Source organism: Mirounga leonina, unplaced genomic scaffold (assembly GCF_011800145.1).
Source record: "Mirounga leonina isolate KUSES-001 unplaced genomic scaffold, KU_Mleo_1.0 Mir_104, whole genome shotgun sequence".
NCBI classification, from domain to species: domain Eukaryota; kingdom Metazoa; phylum Chordata; class Mammalia; order Carnivora; family Phocidae; genus Mirounga; species Mirounga leonina.
The window spans coordinates 3,571,170-3,588,282 of NW_023270231.1; the positions used below are offsets into that span (position 1 = coordinate 3,571,170).

The following is a 17,113-nucleotide window of genomic DNA, read 5'->3' on the forward strand; positions in this document are numbered from 1 at the left end:
TGAGGGGTCACCCCTAGAACACATAGGAGGGCTCTGGAAGGCATCAGGCCTGACCCCTGCCAAGGAAACGTGTGTGTCTCTGCTGTGGGAAATTCTGCAAGAAGAGTGGGAGCCATCCGAGCACAGACAGGCCAGATGAAGAGGCTGCAGGGAGGTGACACACTTCCCACACCTCCCTTGACCTGCCTTCGAATTAGCATCCCCCATTTGACTTCCCAATTAGTGGAAGGTACAATTCGGAGGGACAAGTACTATGATGGGAGAAGTACAGGGGCACCGGACTCAGGCTTGGGGGGGTCAGAGAGGGCTTCTTGGGGGAGGTGGCCTCTAGGAGGAGATCTGAGGATGAACAGGAGCCGGCCATGCAAAAGGAGAAAAGAGGGTACCAGGCAGAAGACAAAGCATTTGCCAAGACTAAGAGAAGCACAGGGACCTGACAGAGGTTCACTGGGGCCAGAAGGGAGGTAGTGGTCTGGCATAAAATAGGCCAACCCCGGAGGAAATCCTCTGTAGTTTCGGGGCCATCTGGGGAGTCAATTTCTCCATGCTCACCGGTCTCACGCTCTGTGTGCTCCCTGCATTTACCAGAATGCAGGCAAGGCGGTCCGCTCCGGCCTCAGAGTCCCATCTTCACAGCCTCTGTCACTCCCTATTGCCGGTGGCCTTGAAAGCACGGCCCTAGTGCAGGGTTGCCGAGAACCCACTTACCTGGGAGAGGATGCAGTTTGGGGCTGGGGGAACTGGCCGGCTTGGAGGAGGCCTCCTGGATGACTCCTTCCTCTCTACTTGGGACCTGGGCCCTGGGGAGCCCCTAGCAGCCCTGCTGAGGTGCATCGGCAATGGCACAGGTGGGGAGCCGCTGTGCAGATAGTCTGGAGGGGGCCGAGGAGGAGGCTGGGAGGGCTTCCGCAGGGTTTCAGGGGTGTTGATCACCTGTATGCATAAGACCAGGGATACCTGAGAACCAGGAATCCTCAATATGCTGCAAAACTCAGGGGTACCCTTGCATGTCCCACTGAGATGGCCAGAGGCCAAAGGGAGGACGTGCTGCCAAACCCCCAGGTGCCCAGAGGTCAGGTACAATCTTTAGAGTCATGAGGGGATGTCAGACCAACAGAATCTCTCTCAAGCCAAGAAAGTGCCTTTTATTACTAATCCCACAGGCCCACAGAAGCTCTTAGGAAAACCCAGCAGGGGCCTGGGGGATAAAGGAAAAGCAGCAAAGTTCAATGGTGCAAAGCCCTTACCTTTCGCTTGCCCTGGGGCGTCTGCAACTTAAACGTTGGGTTGGCGTGGCCAGTTCCACTGTTCTGAGACACCCTGAAGGGACAACTAGTAACAAGAATGGGGGAGAAGGATGAGGGGGGATGTTCATCAAGGGTCAGAGCCTGAGTTCCCTCTGGCCCAGCATGGCCAGCGAGCAGCTAAATCCCCCCCACCCAAGTCTCTGGACAAAGTGGGATTAGTTCCCCTGAACCCCGGCTCCCTACGTGTGGAGACACTGTATGGCCAGTGGAGAAACAGAGTTTTACATTTACAAAACAGAGTTTTCCTTAGCACCTTCCCTTCACCCTTTTGAGAACCTTCTCCCTCAAGGAGACACAAAGATGTCACCAGCTATCCACCAAGTCCCTTCAGGCATAGATCCAGGTAGGCTTGGGATTTAAAATGCTCTTCAGAACAAGCATAATTTAATAGGGGACTCAGAAATCACACCCCCCCAGGATCCAAAGGAATGAATCGCTGCGGGGGGGGGGGGGGCGGGGGGAAAGGCTTTGTCTTGAGTGGATGTCCAGGCACCCTTATGACTGACTTAAGCTGGTTAGTCCATCTGGGATACCTCAGTTTCCTGCTCTTTGAAATGGAAATCCAGACAATTACAAAGAGTTCAGCAAATAGATTTCATTTTGTATTCCAACTTGAATTGGTTAGAGGCATTCTGCTGAGGATTCTGAAGTGACCACCAGTAGAGAGTACTTAAAGTAAGACCAGCTAGTAACGTTGGCCATGGTGGTGAAGCAAGGCAGAAAGGAAGATGGTGGCATGGATGGCTCACTTGCCTTCTCTGATTAGACCACCACCACCAGGTTTTTGTTTTTGTTTTTTACCATGTTCTGCTTGCAGAAAGCTTTATGACCCATAAATGGACCCAAGCCCTTCATGGCACCCCATCATACCTGAACTGTTGCCTCAGTTTGGAAGGGAGGACTAAGGGCTTGAGTTGGCCCAGTTTGTTGTTCTGTTTGCAGCAGTAGCAGATCAGCATAAGGACCGCCAGCACAAACATGGCCGTAAACACTCCGGCTATCATAGGACCAACACCTTCCAGAAACAGAACCCAAGTGAGAAATTCAGAAGCTGTTTGGGCCGCAGCAGTGGAGTTCAAACACTGTATTCCTGATTCTTCTTCAGATATTTAATTTACATTTCATTTGTGTTATTTATTTTAACTTAAGAAGTATAATGAAACACACACATTAGGAAACCACTAATATTAGCTTAAACAGGTCAATTTGCTTTGTGCAGACCTCACAATGAAGCTTCTCCAGCCACTTCTGTTTAATTGAAGAGTCCCTTTTGAGACAAGGAGCTCAAGTTTTATTATTACTTACCACTAGTTTTCAGCCCAATTATGATTTTTCTGGACACAAAGCAACCAACCCAAAATGCTGGGAGGCTGAGACTGATCTAAGACTAGAAGTCTCACAAATAATCCACAGTTTAGTATTTGGTTTCATCAAAGCTGCCTCAGTGTTCTCACAAATTACAAATTTAAATGTACAAAATATATATATACCAGTGACACACTACTTTTATCTGTTTTATATATTGGGGTTTCTTCTCTAAAAGATTTCATTCAAATACAAGTACTTTGCTCTTAAAAAAAAGAAAAGAAAAAAAGCTTGGAAACCAAAGGGCTAGAATCTCCGTGATTTACACTAAAAACTGTAAATTTTTCCACATGTCTGTTTCTCCATCTTAAGCTTTAGCTCATCCAAGGGATCTGAACCACTATAATGTGCCCCAGGTTCATGATTCTTTTTATGTGGCTGAGAAGGACTGGTCACCACCCCACTGTCCAAAACTACATGAGATTATTCAATAACCCATGACTTCTCTTAATCTCTCCCTCACCCAAGGAGTGTCACCCTCCTCAGTAGAAATGATAAGAGAAAGAGCAACTGAGATAAGCCCCACACCAGCCCGGCAGCCTCAGCCACTCTCCCGCTTAGATCCCCCTCCTCCCCTTTTTTCCCCTCATCTACAAAATCAGGATAATGGAGCGGACTCACGCTTTGTCTACGCCATGTCACCCAGCCCTCCTCACAAAAGTGGGCAGAGCCCCTGAGCAGGCCAGACACTCACCGTCAGGGGGCATGGGCCCACTGTCGATGCTGCCCCCCTGGCCGGGCGTGTTGCAAAAGGGCGGGGCCCAGCCCCGGAAGCAGTGACAGTTCTGGTTGTTGTTGCAGACCTGGAGCAAGGGAAGGGCATGAGGGTCAGCAGCCCAGAGGGCTGCGGTCCCCCATGGGGCCTATCCCCGCGGATATCAGTGCAGAGGAGCCCCAGAACCCCGGGCACACGCACCCCGTGGCCATTGCACTTCTTCCCGCAGCCTTCCGTTTCAAAGAAGGACGTGTTCCTGCACTGCCCCTCGAAGCAAATCTGTAGCGAGGAAACCAAACTGTCAGTCCAACAGAAGGGACACTGGGTAGCCATCAGGAGGCTGGGGTTTTACACTTAGAACATACAGGACTCAGAAATGCAACTCCGTTTAGGTATTTATTACAGTGAAAAACTAAAAATGGCCTAAAAAGCCAGGACAGGATGATAGTTAACTAAATTCTGCTATTCCTTTTGTGACCGGGGAGAAAATAACAAACGCTGTATTATTAAAACACTATATTAATATAATAAATATGTTATTACATTCTATATTAATGTGTTGGTTATATGTTTGTTACTTCGCTATATATTAACATGCACTAATTTTAATATTATCCTTAAAAATAATGATGGTGACAGCAGTCAACTCTGCACCAGGTCCTATACCAAGCACCTCACATGTCTTTTATAATTTTGTTCTCAGTTAACTCTGAGATAGGTGCCCTTATTTTCCCCAGGCTTCTGGACTAGAGTCTAGTCCATTTCATAAATCATATAATAATTTATGATGAGGACAAAAGTGATAATAGCTAGTCCCTCTAAGTGGTTTACAGGGATCCTCTCATGCAATCCTTATGACAATTCTATGGGGTGGGTCATGCTATGGCTAACATGCTTTATAAAGGAAGCCACTGAGGCTTGGGGAGGCTGCAAAGGTGGGATTGGAGCCCGGACACCTTCCCTCCAGAGCTCACATTTGTCAGTCACTCCCCTCTCCCCTGAGTGAGGCAGAGACTCACATGGTTGTAGCCACACTTGGTCCCGGTCATCACCAGGCCTGGGTCCAGCATGTCCCCCTCCTCCTCAGGACCACGGTAGACATGGGTGCCCCGGCACCGGATCTGCCGCCCATTCAAGATGATGGTGGTGTCGATGGGCACTGCGTTGGACTCCAGCGGCCGGGCCTCAGAACTCTGACACTGGATCTTCCCACACTTGGCATCTCTGAGCCAGAGAGAGAGAGAGAGAGAGAGAGAAAAGGAGGTGGAATCAGAGGCAGGGGAAGAGCTGGGGCACAGAAGAGCCTCGGTCTTTCTCGACCAGGAGAGCAGGTTCAGAAGGGAGAGGGGCCAGGGAGCCGTGAGTGTGCTCTAGGGATCCAGCAGGAGAGATCTCATGTGAAACTGGACTTGGGACAGGAAATACGATCCTTGTCCCCAGGTAGATCTAGGCCAGAGAACAAGCTTGAGGAAGTCCTCTTTACTGCAAGGACAACTGCCTGACCTGAGCAACTGCCCCCTTATGCTCCAGCCGCCACCCCCATGCACCCAGGGGCTGCAGACAGAAGCCTGGGGTCAGCCCCAATGCCCCATTCACCCTCGCTCCTGGGTTCAAGTGATTTTTGAGCTCTGTCAATCTTCCCTCATATACATTAACCCTAAACCACATCACCACCCTTCTTTACTTGGACACCAAGAGTCGGATCTCCCTGCTTCCTGTCTTGCCCCCACTGGAGTCTAATTTCCAAACTCCTCTCAGCCAAAGTCCAAACTGGCCTAGTCATGCCTTCATGGCTTTTCATGATCTGGTCCCTGCTCAGCCGTCCAGGCTCATTTCTCAGCAGCTCCCCCTCGACTGTACCCCAACATCATACTTTAACTAAATCAAACTGTTTTCAGCTCCTCCTGCCACCAGTTTTTCTCTACTCATCTATCTACTCTCCCGTGTACCCACAACATTCCCCGTCCTGCTCAACTAGATAATTTCTCCAGATCTCAGTCTAGACCTAACTTCCCTTGGGACATCACCTTGACCTATTAAGACCAGTTTGGGTGGCTCTCGCCTCAGTTCTGGTATCACATGGTATTGTTAACTAAAAGTCCCATGTACTCAGCATCGTATCTGGCATATGGCAAATGCTCAACAGATAGTAGATAGGTGGGTGGGTGGATGGGTGGATGAATAGATGGATGGATGGGTGGATGGCTGGTTGAAATGAATGAATGAATGAATGAGTGAATGACAGGCTATTCAGGTGAGGGTATAATTAGCATCCCACAGAAATGACCCAAGAGAGCTGATTCTCTGCCCAACTGTAAGGTCCCAAAAGGAAGTGTGGCAGCTTTCTGGGAAGCATTGCCATCCACACCCACCCTCTGACTTCCCGAGACTGAATGGTATATTGTCTAACAACGGGCCTGGAATAGGTGACTGACTCTGACAATTTATTTAAAGGCCCAGGCTGCTGAGCTGGGCAGGAGTGAGGACAGAGCAGAAACTGCCCTGTCACACTTCATCTTATGGGGTTAGCCCTACGGTCATCACCTCATGTTGCACTTCTTGTGTTCCCCATTCATGTCCTTCCCACAGTTTCCAAAGGTGTCCCCTGCCACATTCACCTTCTCGAAGCAGAGATCAGGGGCAGGCCGGGCTCCTGGGTGGGCAAGAAACATTTATCAGCATACTAGCCAACTTTAGGAAATGTCAGAAGCTCCCGAAGTGCAAAGCTAGCCCTTGGTAAAGTCATGAGGTTAAGAACGTTTTTGGGGGAGGGAATGGTCAGCTTTTTCTTCCTGTACCCCCATCAGGTTATTCCATCCCCAACTTCTCATCAAGACCTACTCACAGAAGAAGCTTTTATATCAGTTCTTTATACCTTATTGAGGTATTATATCTATGGGTGGTTTGTTTGCTCAGCCTTCACTGTAATGAAAAAGTCGTGTCCCATTTCAGATTTTAAAATAGGTAATACATGCACAAAATTTTAAGGAAATAAAGTATGTCTTTATTTTTCTAAGTAGCCATTCCATCTCCTACTTCCTCACAACCTGGAGAAGCAGTCACAACTAATAATGTATCTTCAAAAGGTAACTGTATCTCTCTATCTTCTAGATACAATTCTTGTGTATCTTCTAGAGATAATCTAATAAAGAATGGCAGCAATTCTATTCACTGTTCTGCATCTTGCATTATTCACTTAATTTATTGTAGGAGATAGTTTTATTCAGTACATACAGAGTTGCCTCCTTTTTTTACTCGGCTGCAGAGGGGTCCACGACATGGGTGTACCAGGATTAATTTAATCGGTGGCTACTGAAGGCTATCTAGGTTGCTATTGCTATCACTAACACTGCTACAGTATCCTTATAAATCTGTCTTCACATACATATGTAAGTAGAAGAGTAGGGTACACTCCTAACTAGTGGAATGGATGGGTCCAATGAGAAGCTCCCATGAATTTTGATATCTTCAAATCGCTTTCCATAGGGGTTGTACCTATATGATTCCCCACATTCTCCACACTACATTATTACCACTCTTACTGTGACAGTTATGGTATTATAATTGTTATTACATTAACTTTGCAGTCTTTGCCAGTCTGATATATGAGAAATCCCATCTCATAGTAGTTCTAATCTGCTTCCACTTAATGAGTGAGGTTAAAGATCTTTTCACAGCTAAGGTCATCTGTATTTCCTTTTCTGTCTCCATGCTCTACCCATTTTTCTGTTGGATTACTCTTATCCGTTTACTCACTGTGAGGATTTAAAGCATCAAGGAACTGGGAAGAATACTGCTCACTGTGTCTCTCTGAAGGTCTACCCTGAGTCAAGGGGAAGTAGAAAGGTAGTATCTAGAGATGCCATTTGGAAGCCAAGGATCTAAGCTACGCCAAGGGCCTGCAGGGGAAGGTTGGCTTGGAAATGGTGGGGCAGGAGGAGGGCCATTCTGTAGGAGAGTACTTACCAGGCCCCCACAGCTGCTGGCACTGCTCCTGGTAGGTGAGGCACATGCCATTGTAGCAGTAGGCCTGGCCACCCTCACAGGGGGTGCCGTCCATCTGGTAGAAGTTGGTGGGGCAATGGGGAGACTTGCCCGTGCAGAATTCTGGGAGGTCACACTGCCGTGCCTGCTCACGGCACAGGGTTCCAGGGGCCAGCAGCTGAACCGAGAGAACAAGAGGGAAAAAACAGTCAATCTCCCGCATGCCCTCGACCCTACCAGCAAAGGTCTCGTGGGCATCCCTCTTGTGGAACAGAGTTTCCCATTTCCAGTATTCCGGGGACCGCTATTTTGCATGGCCTCATTAGCTTAAACCATCATTAGCCTTCTAATATGAATAATGACTTAGAGGTTTTCAAGGTGTTTTCACAAATGCTAACTCATTTCCTCTTCTTAGCCGTTTTAAGAAGTAAGTAAGAATAATATTTATGCAACAATCTATAGTTTACTAAGTGCTTTAGTAATAATGGCTACTTTTACAGAGCTCCCACTTAATGCCTGGTACAAATATTACCTCATTTACTTTTCATGAGAGTTCTAGGTAATATATAATTATCCCTATTTTACAGATGATGAAACCTGAGGCAGAAGAAGTTAAGCAAGGTATCGAAAGTCTGCTGGCCAGTAAGTGGCTAAAGAGCCAGGCCCACTAATATATACACACAAATGTGCATGCACATACACACACACACACTATTCACACAACACCCCTGAATTTACAAAGCACTTGAGCAATAATATATCCCCATTACTGAGCCAAGCAATGGGCTAAGCTACACATACTGATCCCATGTGAGCCTCACAATATCCATGAGGCAGATGCTGTTATTTGCCTCTTTCTGGAGATAAAAATAACCTGATCAATAGCACAACAGTGGGGAATGGTAAAGACTAAGTTTCCCGTTTGAGTCTTCCAGTCTCTCTGGGTGGTCAGTGTTATTAACACTCTTCCCATTTTGCAGATAAGGAACCTCGACTCAGATGGTTAGTAGGCTGATGCAACTGATGAATCACCGAACTCTACCTCTGAAACTAATAACACACTGTATGTTAATTAATTGAATTTAAATGAAATAAAATAAAATTTTAATAAATAGATAAATAAAGTCAGTCTCCCATCTTCCAGGTGGCACAGCCCTTTAGGATGATTTGAAGCCAGTGAGGCGTAATATAGGAAATAGTAAACTCTGTCTGAGGGGCCGGCCCAGCTGCATGTTTCTGAACCTTTGCCGCCATCACTTCCCAGAGGGATGGAGGCTGAATCCCAGCCATCAGCCCCCAGCAGAGCACTGGGCTGTCAGGTCAGAGCCCTGGGGCCCTGGGGGGGGGGGGGGGAAGGGCCTCTTACCTTACACCGGTGACAGCAGGCGCCATGGGCACACTCAGCCCCTTCCTTCAGGGTGCAATTCGAGGCATTACAGCATGGGTTCTCACATTCCTGCAGAGGCAGAGGGTATGGTCATGGGCTCTGGGGCAGCAGAGTAGGGAGACAGGACTCGGGGCAGGGGGAAGCCCTTCACCCACCTCCCACACTTCCCCACCCCTGCCCCACAGGCCCCTGGGGCCCAAGCTCCCCAGAAAATCTTTACCAAAAAATTCGCTTTGTAGGTTTATCATGAAGGTCATGTGTATTTATCACAGAAAACATATAAAAAGCACAATCGCCAGTCACATCACAACATAAACGCAACTACATGTTGGGTGTGACTACTTACCCAGGCGTTTTCCCTTTCACATATGTAGACACATACTTATTTTACAAAATCATAGTATCCACACTGCTTTTTAATTTAATCTAATATGTATGTTTCTCCCTGCAATCCCATATTCTTCAAAAACATGATGTTTAGCATAATAGTACACTATAGAAGAGTTCTGGGATTTGTTTTTCTCAGCCCCAATAGAACGTCCAGAGACCATGTCTTCTACGCTCTGGGCCTTTTATCCCATAAGAAAAGGCCATCAAAAGCAAAGGCCAGGTTGGAATAACTTCTGAGTTCAGAAGTTCTGCTCTCACCATCTGCTGCTCTTCCTCACCCTTCACTGGCCTGGACCTTTTTGGAACAGAAGGTCTTTAGGGGTTCCATGCTCCCCTCTCTTCTTCTTGCCTTATGGGTCCTGACTTGCTGATGTACAGCATGAGATTTCAAAAGATGATGAGAGACGCGCCCCCCATGACTCTGAGTGTCCTTATCACACTCCTACTATATTCATAGGCCTATCCTAAACCATGTCTTGACAATGTGCCAGGCCCCATGCATAGGTCCATCACAGCCTTGTGAGGCACAATTATTCCCATTTCACAGATAGGGAAATGGAGCTCAGACAAGTCTTATGCTGGTCAAGGCACACACCCAGCAAGTGCTGAAGCTGAATTCAAGCCATGTCTGCCTGCGGCCTGCCCAAGCTTATGAACCATATCCTAACCTTAACTGCCCAGATCTGGTCTGTTGGAGAGACACATTGCATGCCCGACTACGATGCCCATCCACTTGTTTCCCCTAAGAGAAGGAAAAGGACACTTTCCTTCCATTAATCTCCCACTGTCCTAGGCTCCAGGCAGACCATGTTTCCTCCCACTTCAGGGTGTGGCTTCTCCTCTAGCTAAAATGTGCTTTATCTCCTTGTGCTCCTCAGTAACTCACAACTTTGCCTGCAGATATGGGGTCAGAAGTCACACTCCCACCTCACACTGCAAATGTTCACAGCACTATCATTGGCCTTCCTAAGCCTCTACCACAAATTGTGCTCATACACTTCTGCAATTATTTGGCCACTGTGTGTTTCCCCCAGGAGATAATATGCTCCACAAGGACAGGAACCATGTCTATTTTTGCTATCCATCCTATCCCTAGCACCCAACATAGTGCCCCACACTCAGTAAATATTTGCTGAACATAAGCCAACTGGCTGAGCCCACTCATGGACTGCTCCTCAACTCCACTAGACCCTCCATGGTAAGAGGGGACAACTCTCTCCTTTCTCTTGAGTCTGGACTGATCTCTCTGAATTCATGGTGGTGGGGGAGGCAGAACCTTTCACTAGTTTTTGTTTTATTATGAAAGTTAGGTGTTGACATTAAAGACAAAGATCAGGGGTGCCTGGGTGGCTCAGTTGAGCAGCCCACTCTTGATTTTGGCTCAGGTCACGACCTCAGGGTCGTGAGATCAAGCCCTGCATCAGGCTCTGCACTGAGCATGGAGCCTGCTTAAGACTCTCTGTCTCCCTTTCCCCCTGCTCCTCCCCTGCTCTCCCTCTCTCTCAAAAACAAAACAAAACAAAAACAAAAAACAAAAATCAAACCACAGAAAAGGTTTTAAAATCAAATAGTCTTATACATACCCTCAGTCTCCCCTTCACACAGTTGACTGTTTTGCATATGTTAACGTACATATTTCATCCTTCAGAAAATAGACATGAAACTATCCAGTTCTGCTTTTTGCAGAAAAACACACATCTGCCAAAGATGACAGCGCTATGTTGCATGCCCACCACTCATTTTGAAGATCAGAAGGAAGGAAAGCAGCTTGAACACAAACAGTTCTGTTCATTCTTCTTGCAGGTGCCCTTTCCAGACCTAACAGTACTTCCTACATCCTCTTTCAATCATCTCTTCTCCAGCCTAAATAGCCCAAGCTTGTTATTTTAAAAGCCTCCTCAAGGCCCAGGTTCAAGTTCATATATCCAGCTGTGTGGCCTCCGGAATAAACTCCGTGTAGCTGGAGGACCAAGGAAGCCATCTGTAACTCCACTGGGGAAGAGATGATGGGTTTTGGTTAGACGAGAAACTCCCAAGGAGAACTCCACCCTGACCTGGACACCAACAGTGCCAACCTCAAACTGAAGGAGTCTGCAAAAATGGTCCATATTGAAGGCTTACTCTCCACATCTGATTTGTGATGGGGGTCTTTGATAGCCATGTGTATGTGGGAAATGCCTAAGACTAAGAAGTATTCAGTTGCATTCTCTTTGACTCTAAGATTTGAAACCAGTGCCCATTCTTCCCTTCCCACTAGCACTACCATGACACCTTACCTCTTCCTCCCCACAGTCACATTCTTCCCCATCTTCCAGGTACCCATTCCCACATCTCCGGCCTCCATAGAGTGTCCTGGTGTCTGGCATATTGGAGAGACACATCCCACCGCCTGACTGCAGATACCTGTCCAGCTCCTTCCTGTTGCATCCATTGAACACTCTTGGAAAGGGATGCCTGGCAGGGAGTAAGGTTAGAGTTAGTTGGTAATCTGAGCATCAAGCAGCCAGAACAGTCTCAATCCTGCCGCCCATGAGGCTGATTCCACCTGGATTCAGACCCCCATAGTCCCATGCACACACTTTCTGTCCCATTAGAACATCACTGATACATTATCTTACAATTCTTTCTAAGCACCCCATTATGTTCTTTTTTCCCTCACTGTGCATGGAGGAGGTATTTGAGAATCAGAAGCAGCAATTTTTGCCCTTTGTAGGAAAGGGTGCAATAAATAAAGGGTAATTGAATATGTTAAAATAGGTTTCCTGAGTTTTAGAGCTGAATAAAATACTAGCCAACCCAAACGTTTCCTGAAGCTGATATTAGATGGAGATTTTCTTGGAACAGAAGAGCAGGCCAAAAAAAAGAAGCCAAGATCATGGGTTTAATTTCTTCATTGGGCCAGGAATCTTATGACCTCTATTCTAAGGATACAGGCAGCACTCCAAACTCAACCAGCAATTCACAGATGCATAGTTTTATCATAAGATTATGAAAGGTCCTGAGTTTTACTATTGGAAAAAAAGAATCAGAAGTCATACATTCTCTAACAACAGGTCAGTACCACAATTTGGGTCTATAAAGGAAGAGTTATCCTTTTCCCAATGCTCTAAACCAACTAAAGTTAAACACTGGAGGGTCCCCTACAGTTATTAGGTCTGTCACAAGGAATTTGTGGCCAACAATTTTTAAGCTACTTTAGTAGTTTATATTTGCTTATAGTTTAAAAACAAAATGGAGTATTACTTAATATAACTCTCAACCATATGACTATAAATATGCTTTTCAGATTGAGAGAGAAAAGGGTGGACTTAACTGTGAGCTCTTAGGGATTTGAGCGTGACCCATGGAGTTGTATCCTGCATGTCAACATCATCCTATCTATGTCACAGCCAAGAAGCGATGAACAAACACTGGACACTGGAACCCCAAGAAAGTTGCATTTCCTCTTAGAGACACTGAAACAGCATTCCCTGAGAAGCATAAGCAGGCTCTAATGGTTTGGAGTAGAGGGAACACAAATTCCTACCATGATGCCTTCCAAAGAGTGACTCAGTCTTGGAAGAACCCAATGCTCTCTGCTGTATGAGTTCAGATACTAAATATTAAGAGTTGTGACTAAGAGTTGTGGCTGTCACCAGAATTTCTTTCAAAGGCTCTGGTTAAAAAACCCGTCACAGATACAGTAAGACGTAGCTGGCTTTTCTTGTTCCTCACGGTAAATGCAACCTGTAAATTCCCTGAGGAGTCACTATGTGGGCATCGTTGCTCCCTGTCCTTTTCCTTGTTGTGTAGGCTACATCAGAACTTTGAATCAGCACTGACCAAGTTCCCTTGGGACAAAAGGGAACTTAAGGATTGGGGCTGTTCAAAATGGGTCCTCTTCAAAAATTCGTGAAGTGAAAAAGACATATGTGGTCAGGCCAATTTTACAGCTGAAGACCTTAAGACAGAATTAAGTATACCTAGGGTTCCACCAGCACCAAATTGCCTGCTACAAACCTAGAGCTCCTTGCACACATTTGCTTTCTTGGTTCTCTTCCAGTTTCTTTGTTGTCAACCGCATTTCTCTCCAAGGCCCCCAAGAGAGGGTGACAGAGGCTCCTAGGGCCGACGGGGAGGAACACTTGGGTTGTACTGTCCTCACACACTCTGCTCTCCTCACCTTGCTGCTTGACTCACCCAGTGGCAGCTGCCATGATGCACCCGCCGTCAGCCGCGCTGGCCGAGCAGCAATCCGCAGAATCATGGCTCATGCCGAAGTTGTGGCCCATCTCGTGGGCCATGGTGGCAGCCACACCAATGGCATTCTCAGAGTGGTCCTGCCCAAGGAGAGAGCGCAGGTCAAGAACACAGCTCTCCCTACTTCCTGTTCCTGTCTTTTCTTAGCCAGGCCTACAGCTGCCCACCGGTTCCACCATCAGTGCGCCCACAGACTCGGTGACGAAAGCCTGTGCTTTTAACCGTCATGCTACATCTGTGGATAAATACGGGATAAAGAGGTGGACAGACAAATGGAGGGCAGGCCTCCTTGACATCTACTTCACAGGCTAGAGATGAATAATCAAAACAGTCCCACAAAGCTAGAGAGAATTTCAAAAGAAGTCAATAATTTCCTGACCATGACTTTGAGACAAGCTCGTTTCATAATGATATGCATAATAACGTAAAACCGAGGATAAAAAATATTTTTTTATTTCTATTATCTTACTATTCTCCAGCCCTTGGTTTGAGAGATGAGAGATGAGAGAGATCTAGTGATATCACTAGATGTAATGTAATCACTTCCAGGGTTCTCCTGAGCTTGAAAATTGGGGATAAACTATAATAAATGAAAATTTATCCCTAGGTACCTCCATCTCTTAGAACTTAATGACTACATTTTATTTATTTATTTACTTTTAAAGATTTTATTTATTTATTTGACACAGAGAGACACAGCGAGAGAGGGAACACAAGCAGGGGGAGCAGGAGAGGGAGAAACAGGCTTCCCGCTGAGCAGAGCCCAACGCGGGGCTTGATCCCAGGACCATGGGATCATGACCTGAGCTGAAGGCAGATGCTTAACGACTGAGCCACCCAGGCGCCCCTTAATGACTTCATTTTAAACAACTGCCTGACTTGATGTCAAGGTTTTTTTCCCTGCAATAATAAGTATAATTTTTTTTTTTCCCCCACAAAATGACCTCCTGTCCCATGAGGCAGTTTTCTGCCTTCTACAGCATCAACATACTGGTTGAGACGCACCATATTGACTCCTCCAGACTGGTACACAGAGCACATGGCCATGAGGGGGGCCAGCCCGATGGTGGTGCCATGGAAAGACATGCCCCTGCAGGAAGGAACAAGAGAAGGTCATTCAGATGGCAGTTGGGAGGGCTGTTCCACTGTGCCTGGGAACAGGTGGCCATCATGGAGTTCCTTGGCCCCGCTGACATTCCTAGATCCTTCCCAAGGAGAGAGACCCTGGTGCTCTAGGCCAGCTGGACAACTTCCAGGTCACCACACCTCTCACTTCCTCTCACCTACTCTCTCACTGCTCCAGAGAAATAGAAAGGGCAAAAGGTCGCTTTTTCCCACAGTATGCCCAGAGCCCCATTCCCTGGAAGGAAATGGGCAGGGCTCATAAAGCAGCATCCCATTCCTGCTGCAGAGGAAAAGGTCAGAGAGGGAGGGGCTGAGGGGAGAGTGGCCCAGGTTCTGATGCTGAAGTGACTCATGACCACTTCTGTCAGCTGCCAGGGGCCCGGGCCATATCCCCGGCTCTGTGGTATGCGTATTGGGGCGGGGTGGGGGGATCGGGCAGCAGCTGTGGGGGCTGATGCTTCATTTCCACATCACTTTGGGGCCAAGGAAACAGATGTGTCCCATCAGGAGCCTCGCAAAGTGCAGCTGGGTGCAAAGATGCGCTGTTTCTGCTTTTGTTCTGCAATTGTGATGCAAACCTGCCAACAGCCAGCTACATTCCCCCAGTTCAAGCCACCCCTCTCTCAGCTGTATCCATCCAGGGCAGAGGAGAGGGGATGACTAAAACACCAGTATTCCCCTGCATGCCACAAACATGGGATTTATTGAAAGGATCTACATGGAAACGCATTTTGCGGTGCTTTCAGAGCTCCCTGTTTGTCTTCTCACCGAGACCACAAGACCTTTGAGAGCCAAGATGGCCTTATTTCTTTGGGGGTCACCAGAACTTAGCATAGTATCTGACACATAGAGGGCACTTAATAAGTGTTTGCTGAATTGAAGGCAGATTCTTCTTCAGAGAAACAATGTGCAAGAAAACACATAAAATATATGCAAATCTCTAGGAAGCCGCACAGGTCATTTTATAAACTTAGACATGGCCCTAGGGAAGTCTTACTGGACACCTGGATTCCAAGCAGGACAGCAGGCTTCCAAAGTTCAGGCAAAACCCAAAAATTTCCTAGGTGAATGTACTGTTGTGAAATAACCATAGCCCAGATTTTTGGTACAGTTATTTCCCCACTTCTATTAAAGATTTTTTTTTTTTTTTTTTTATTTGACAGAGACAGAGAGAGAGAGTGCACAAGCAGGGGAAGCAGCAGGCAGAGGGACAGGGAGAAGCAGACTCCCCACTGAGCAGGGAGCCCGATGTGGGGCTCGATCCCAGCACCCTGGGATCAGGGCCTGAGCTGAAGGCAGATGCTTAACCAGCTGAGCCACCCAGGCGCCCCTCCCCATTTCTTTTAAAGAGTGAACAAATGTTTAACTGATCGTTGATTCAGAGAGATTTTTTAGGGAACAAAAGCAAAATGGTTTTACTATGTATGGGCCTTTGGTTATAACTGTCTCAGAATACCTTTGGAAGTCAACACTAAAAACACCAGATATTCACCCTCCACCTCCGGGGGGCTTCAGGTACCACCATGACCCCCAACACTATCTATTCTTTTCTCTCCGGGATTGAAGAAATTCCGGCACAACTCCCCCCACCCCCGATGTCTCCCTCCCAGCCAACACACGGTTCCTGCACTATCTGCCACTCAAACCAGTTCAGGCACTCAGCGCTGAGCCCCTGGGGACAAAGTGAAGGGCAAGCTAAGTAAGCTACTGCTTTGGGAGATGAGCACGCGTACTACAACGTAGCACCATGCAGACCAGAATGAGCCCCTCAGAAAGTCTGAAGTGACGATCAGTCACTTCCCACATACACACCCAACTGTTTCAGATGTTCAACGGAATATGTGTAAGTCTAAGTTTCTCATCTAGATTGTCAGCACTGCTTGCGGTTGACTGAGAGTCTATGACTCTCAGGGTTTTAATACTTTCCTGGGTGTCCTGGGGGCAGAGCACATGCCTGAGAAATAAGGGATTATCTGGACCAGAGAGGCAGGATGGTTGGTACCACCAACACTGAGCCCCGGGGGAAAAAGGCAGAGTGCACACACTGCAGGCGGGGGCTGTGCAGCCAGGCCCGGGGAAACACACATGCACAAAGGCCACGTACGTGATTAACTGTGCGTTGTCATGGTTCTTCTGGGTGAGCAGCTTGCGCCTCCAACTGAGAAATGACCAGAGAGTAGAGTAGGGGTTCTCCGAGACTTCACACATATTCCCATGCGTCCAGACTTCCAAGCCCACGAGAGCAATCCGGATGTTCAAGGATCGGTAAAACTGAAAGTGCACACAGGAGAGCCACTGCATCGTCTGTCAACACCGCCTGACGTTTATGTGCCCCTTCCTAACCTCAGCACTCAGAGCAGATACCAGATTGCTCTGCAGCACATGCCTCCCAGGGCAGGGAGGCCACAGGGGCTGCGAGTCACATTTTTCAGGAGGGAGCAGTGAGATCCTAAGATGCGCAACGTTCTGGAGGCAGAGCTGGGGTCACTCAGCTTAGAGGAAAGAAGACTGAGACAGGACAGGACACAGACTTGCTTCCGCACGTGGACAGGGCTCTCATGTGCAGACAGCATCAGTGCTGTTTATAAACTGCTCCCAAAG

The 17,113-nt window shown here is 47.4% G+C and overlaps 1 protein-coding gene across 1 annotated transcript in view; it reads right to left on the reverse strand.

Moving 5' to 3' along the window:
- Nucleotides 1-17,113, reverse strand: part of ADAM19 (ADAM metallopeptidase domain 19) — a 79,379-nt gene that overhangs the window by 8,245 nt on the left and 54,021 nt on the right. The window contains exons 9-21 of the mRNA XM_035013210.1: nucleotides 16,617-16,783; nucleotides 14,393-14,477; nucleotides 13,328-13,467; nucleotides 11,425-11,602; nucleotides 8,738-8,827; nucleotides 7,354-7,549; nucleotides 5,932-6,040; nucleotides 4,407-4,611; nucleotides 3,589-3,666; nucleotides 3,367-3,475; nucleotides 2,178-2,322; nucleotides 1,248-1,332; nucleotides 709-933 (exon numbers count right to left, since the gene is read on the reverse strand). Coding sequence (XP_034869101.1) covers nucleotides 709-933; nucleotides 1,248-1,332; nucleotides 2,178-2,322; nucleotides 3,367-3,475; nucleotides 3,589-3,666; nucleotides 4,407-4,611; nucleotides 5,932-6,040; nucleotides 7,354-7,549; nucleotides 8,738-8,827; nucleotides 11,425-11,602; nucleotides 13,328-13,467; nucleotides 14,393-14,477; nucleotides 16,617-16,783 — 1,812 coding nt within the window. The remainder of the gene's footprint in view (nucleotides 1-708; nucleotides 934-1,247; nucleotides 1,333-2,177; nucleotides 2,323-3,366; nucleotides 3,476-3,588; nucleotides 3,667-4,406; nucleotides 4,612-5,931; nucleotides 6,041-7,353; nucleotides 7,550-8,737; nucleotides 8,828-11,424; nucleotides 11,603-13,327; nucleotides 13,468-14,392; nucleotides 14,478-16,616; nucleotides 16,784-17,113) is intronic.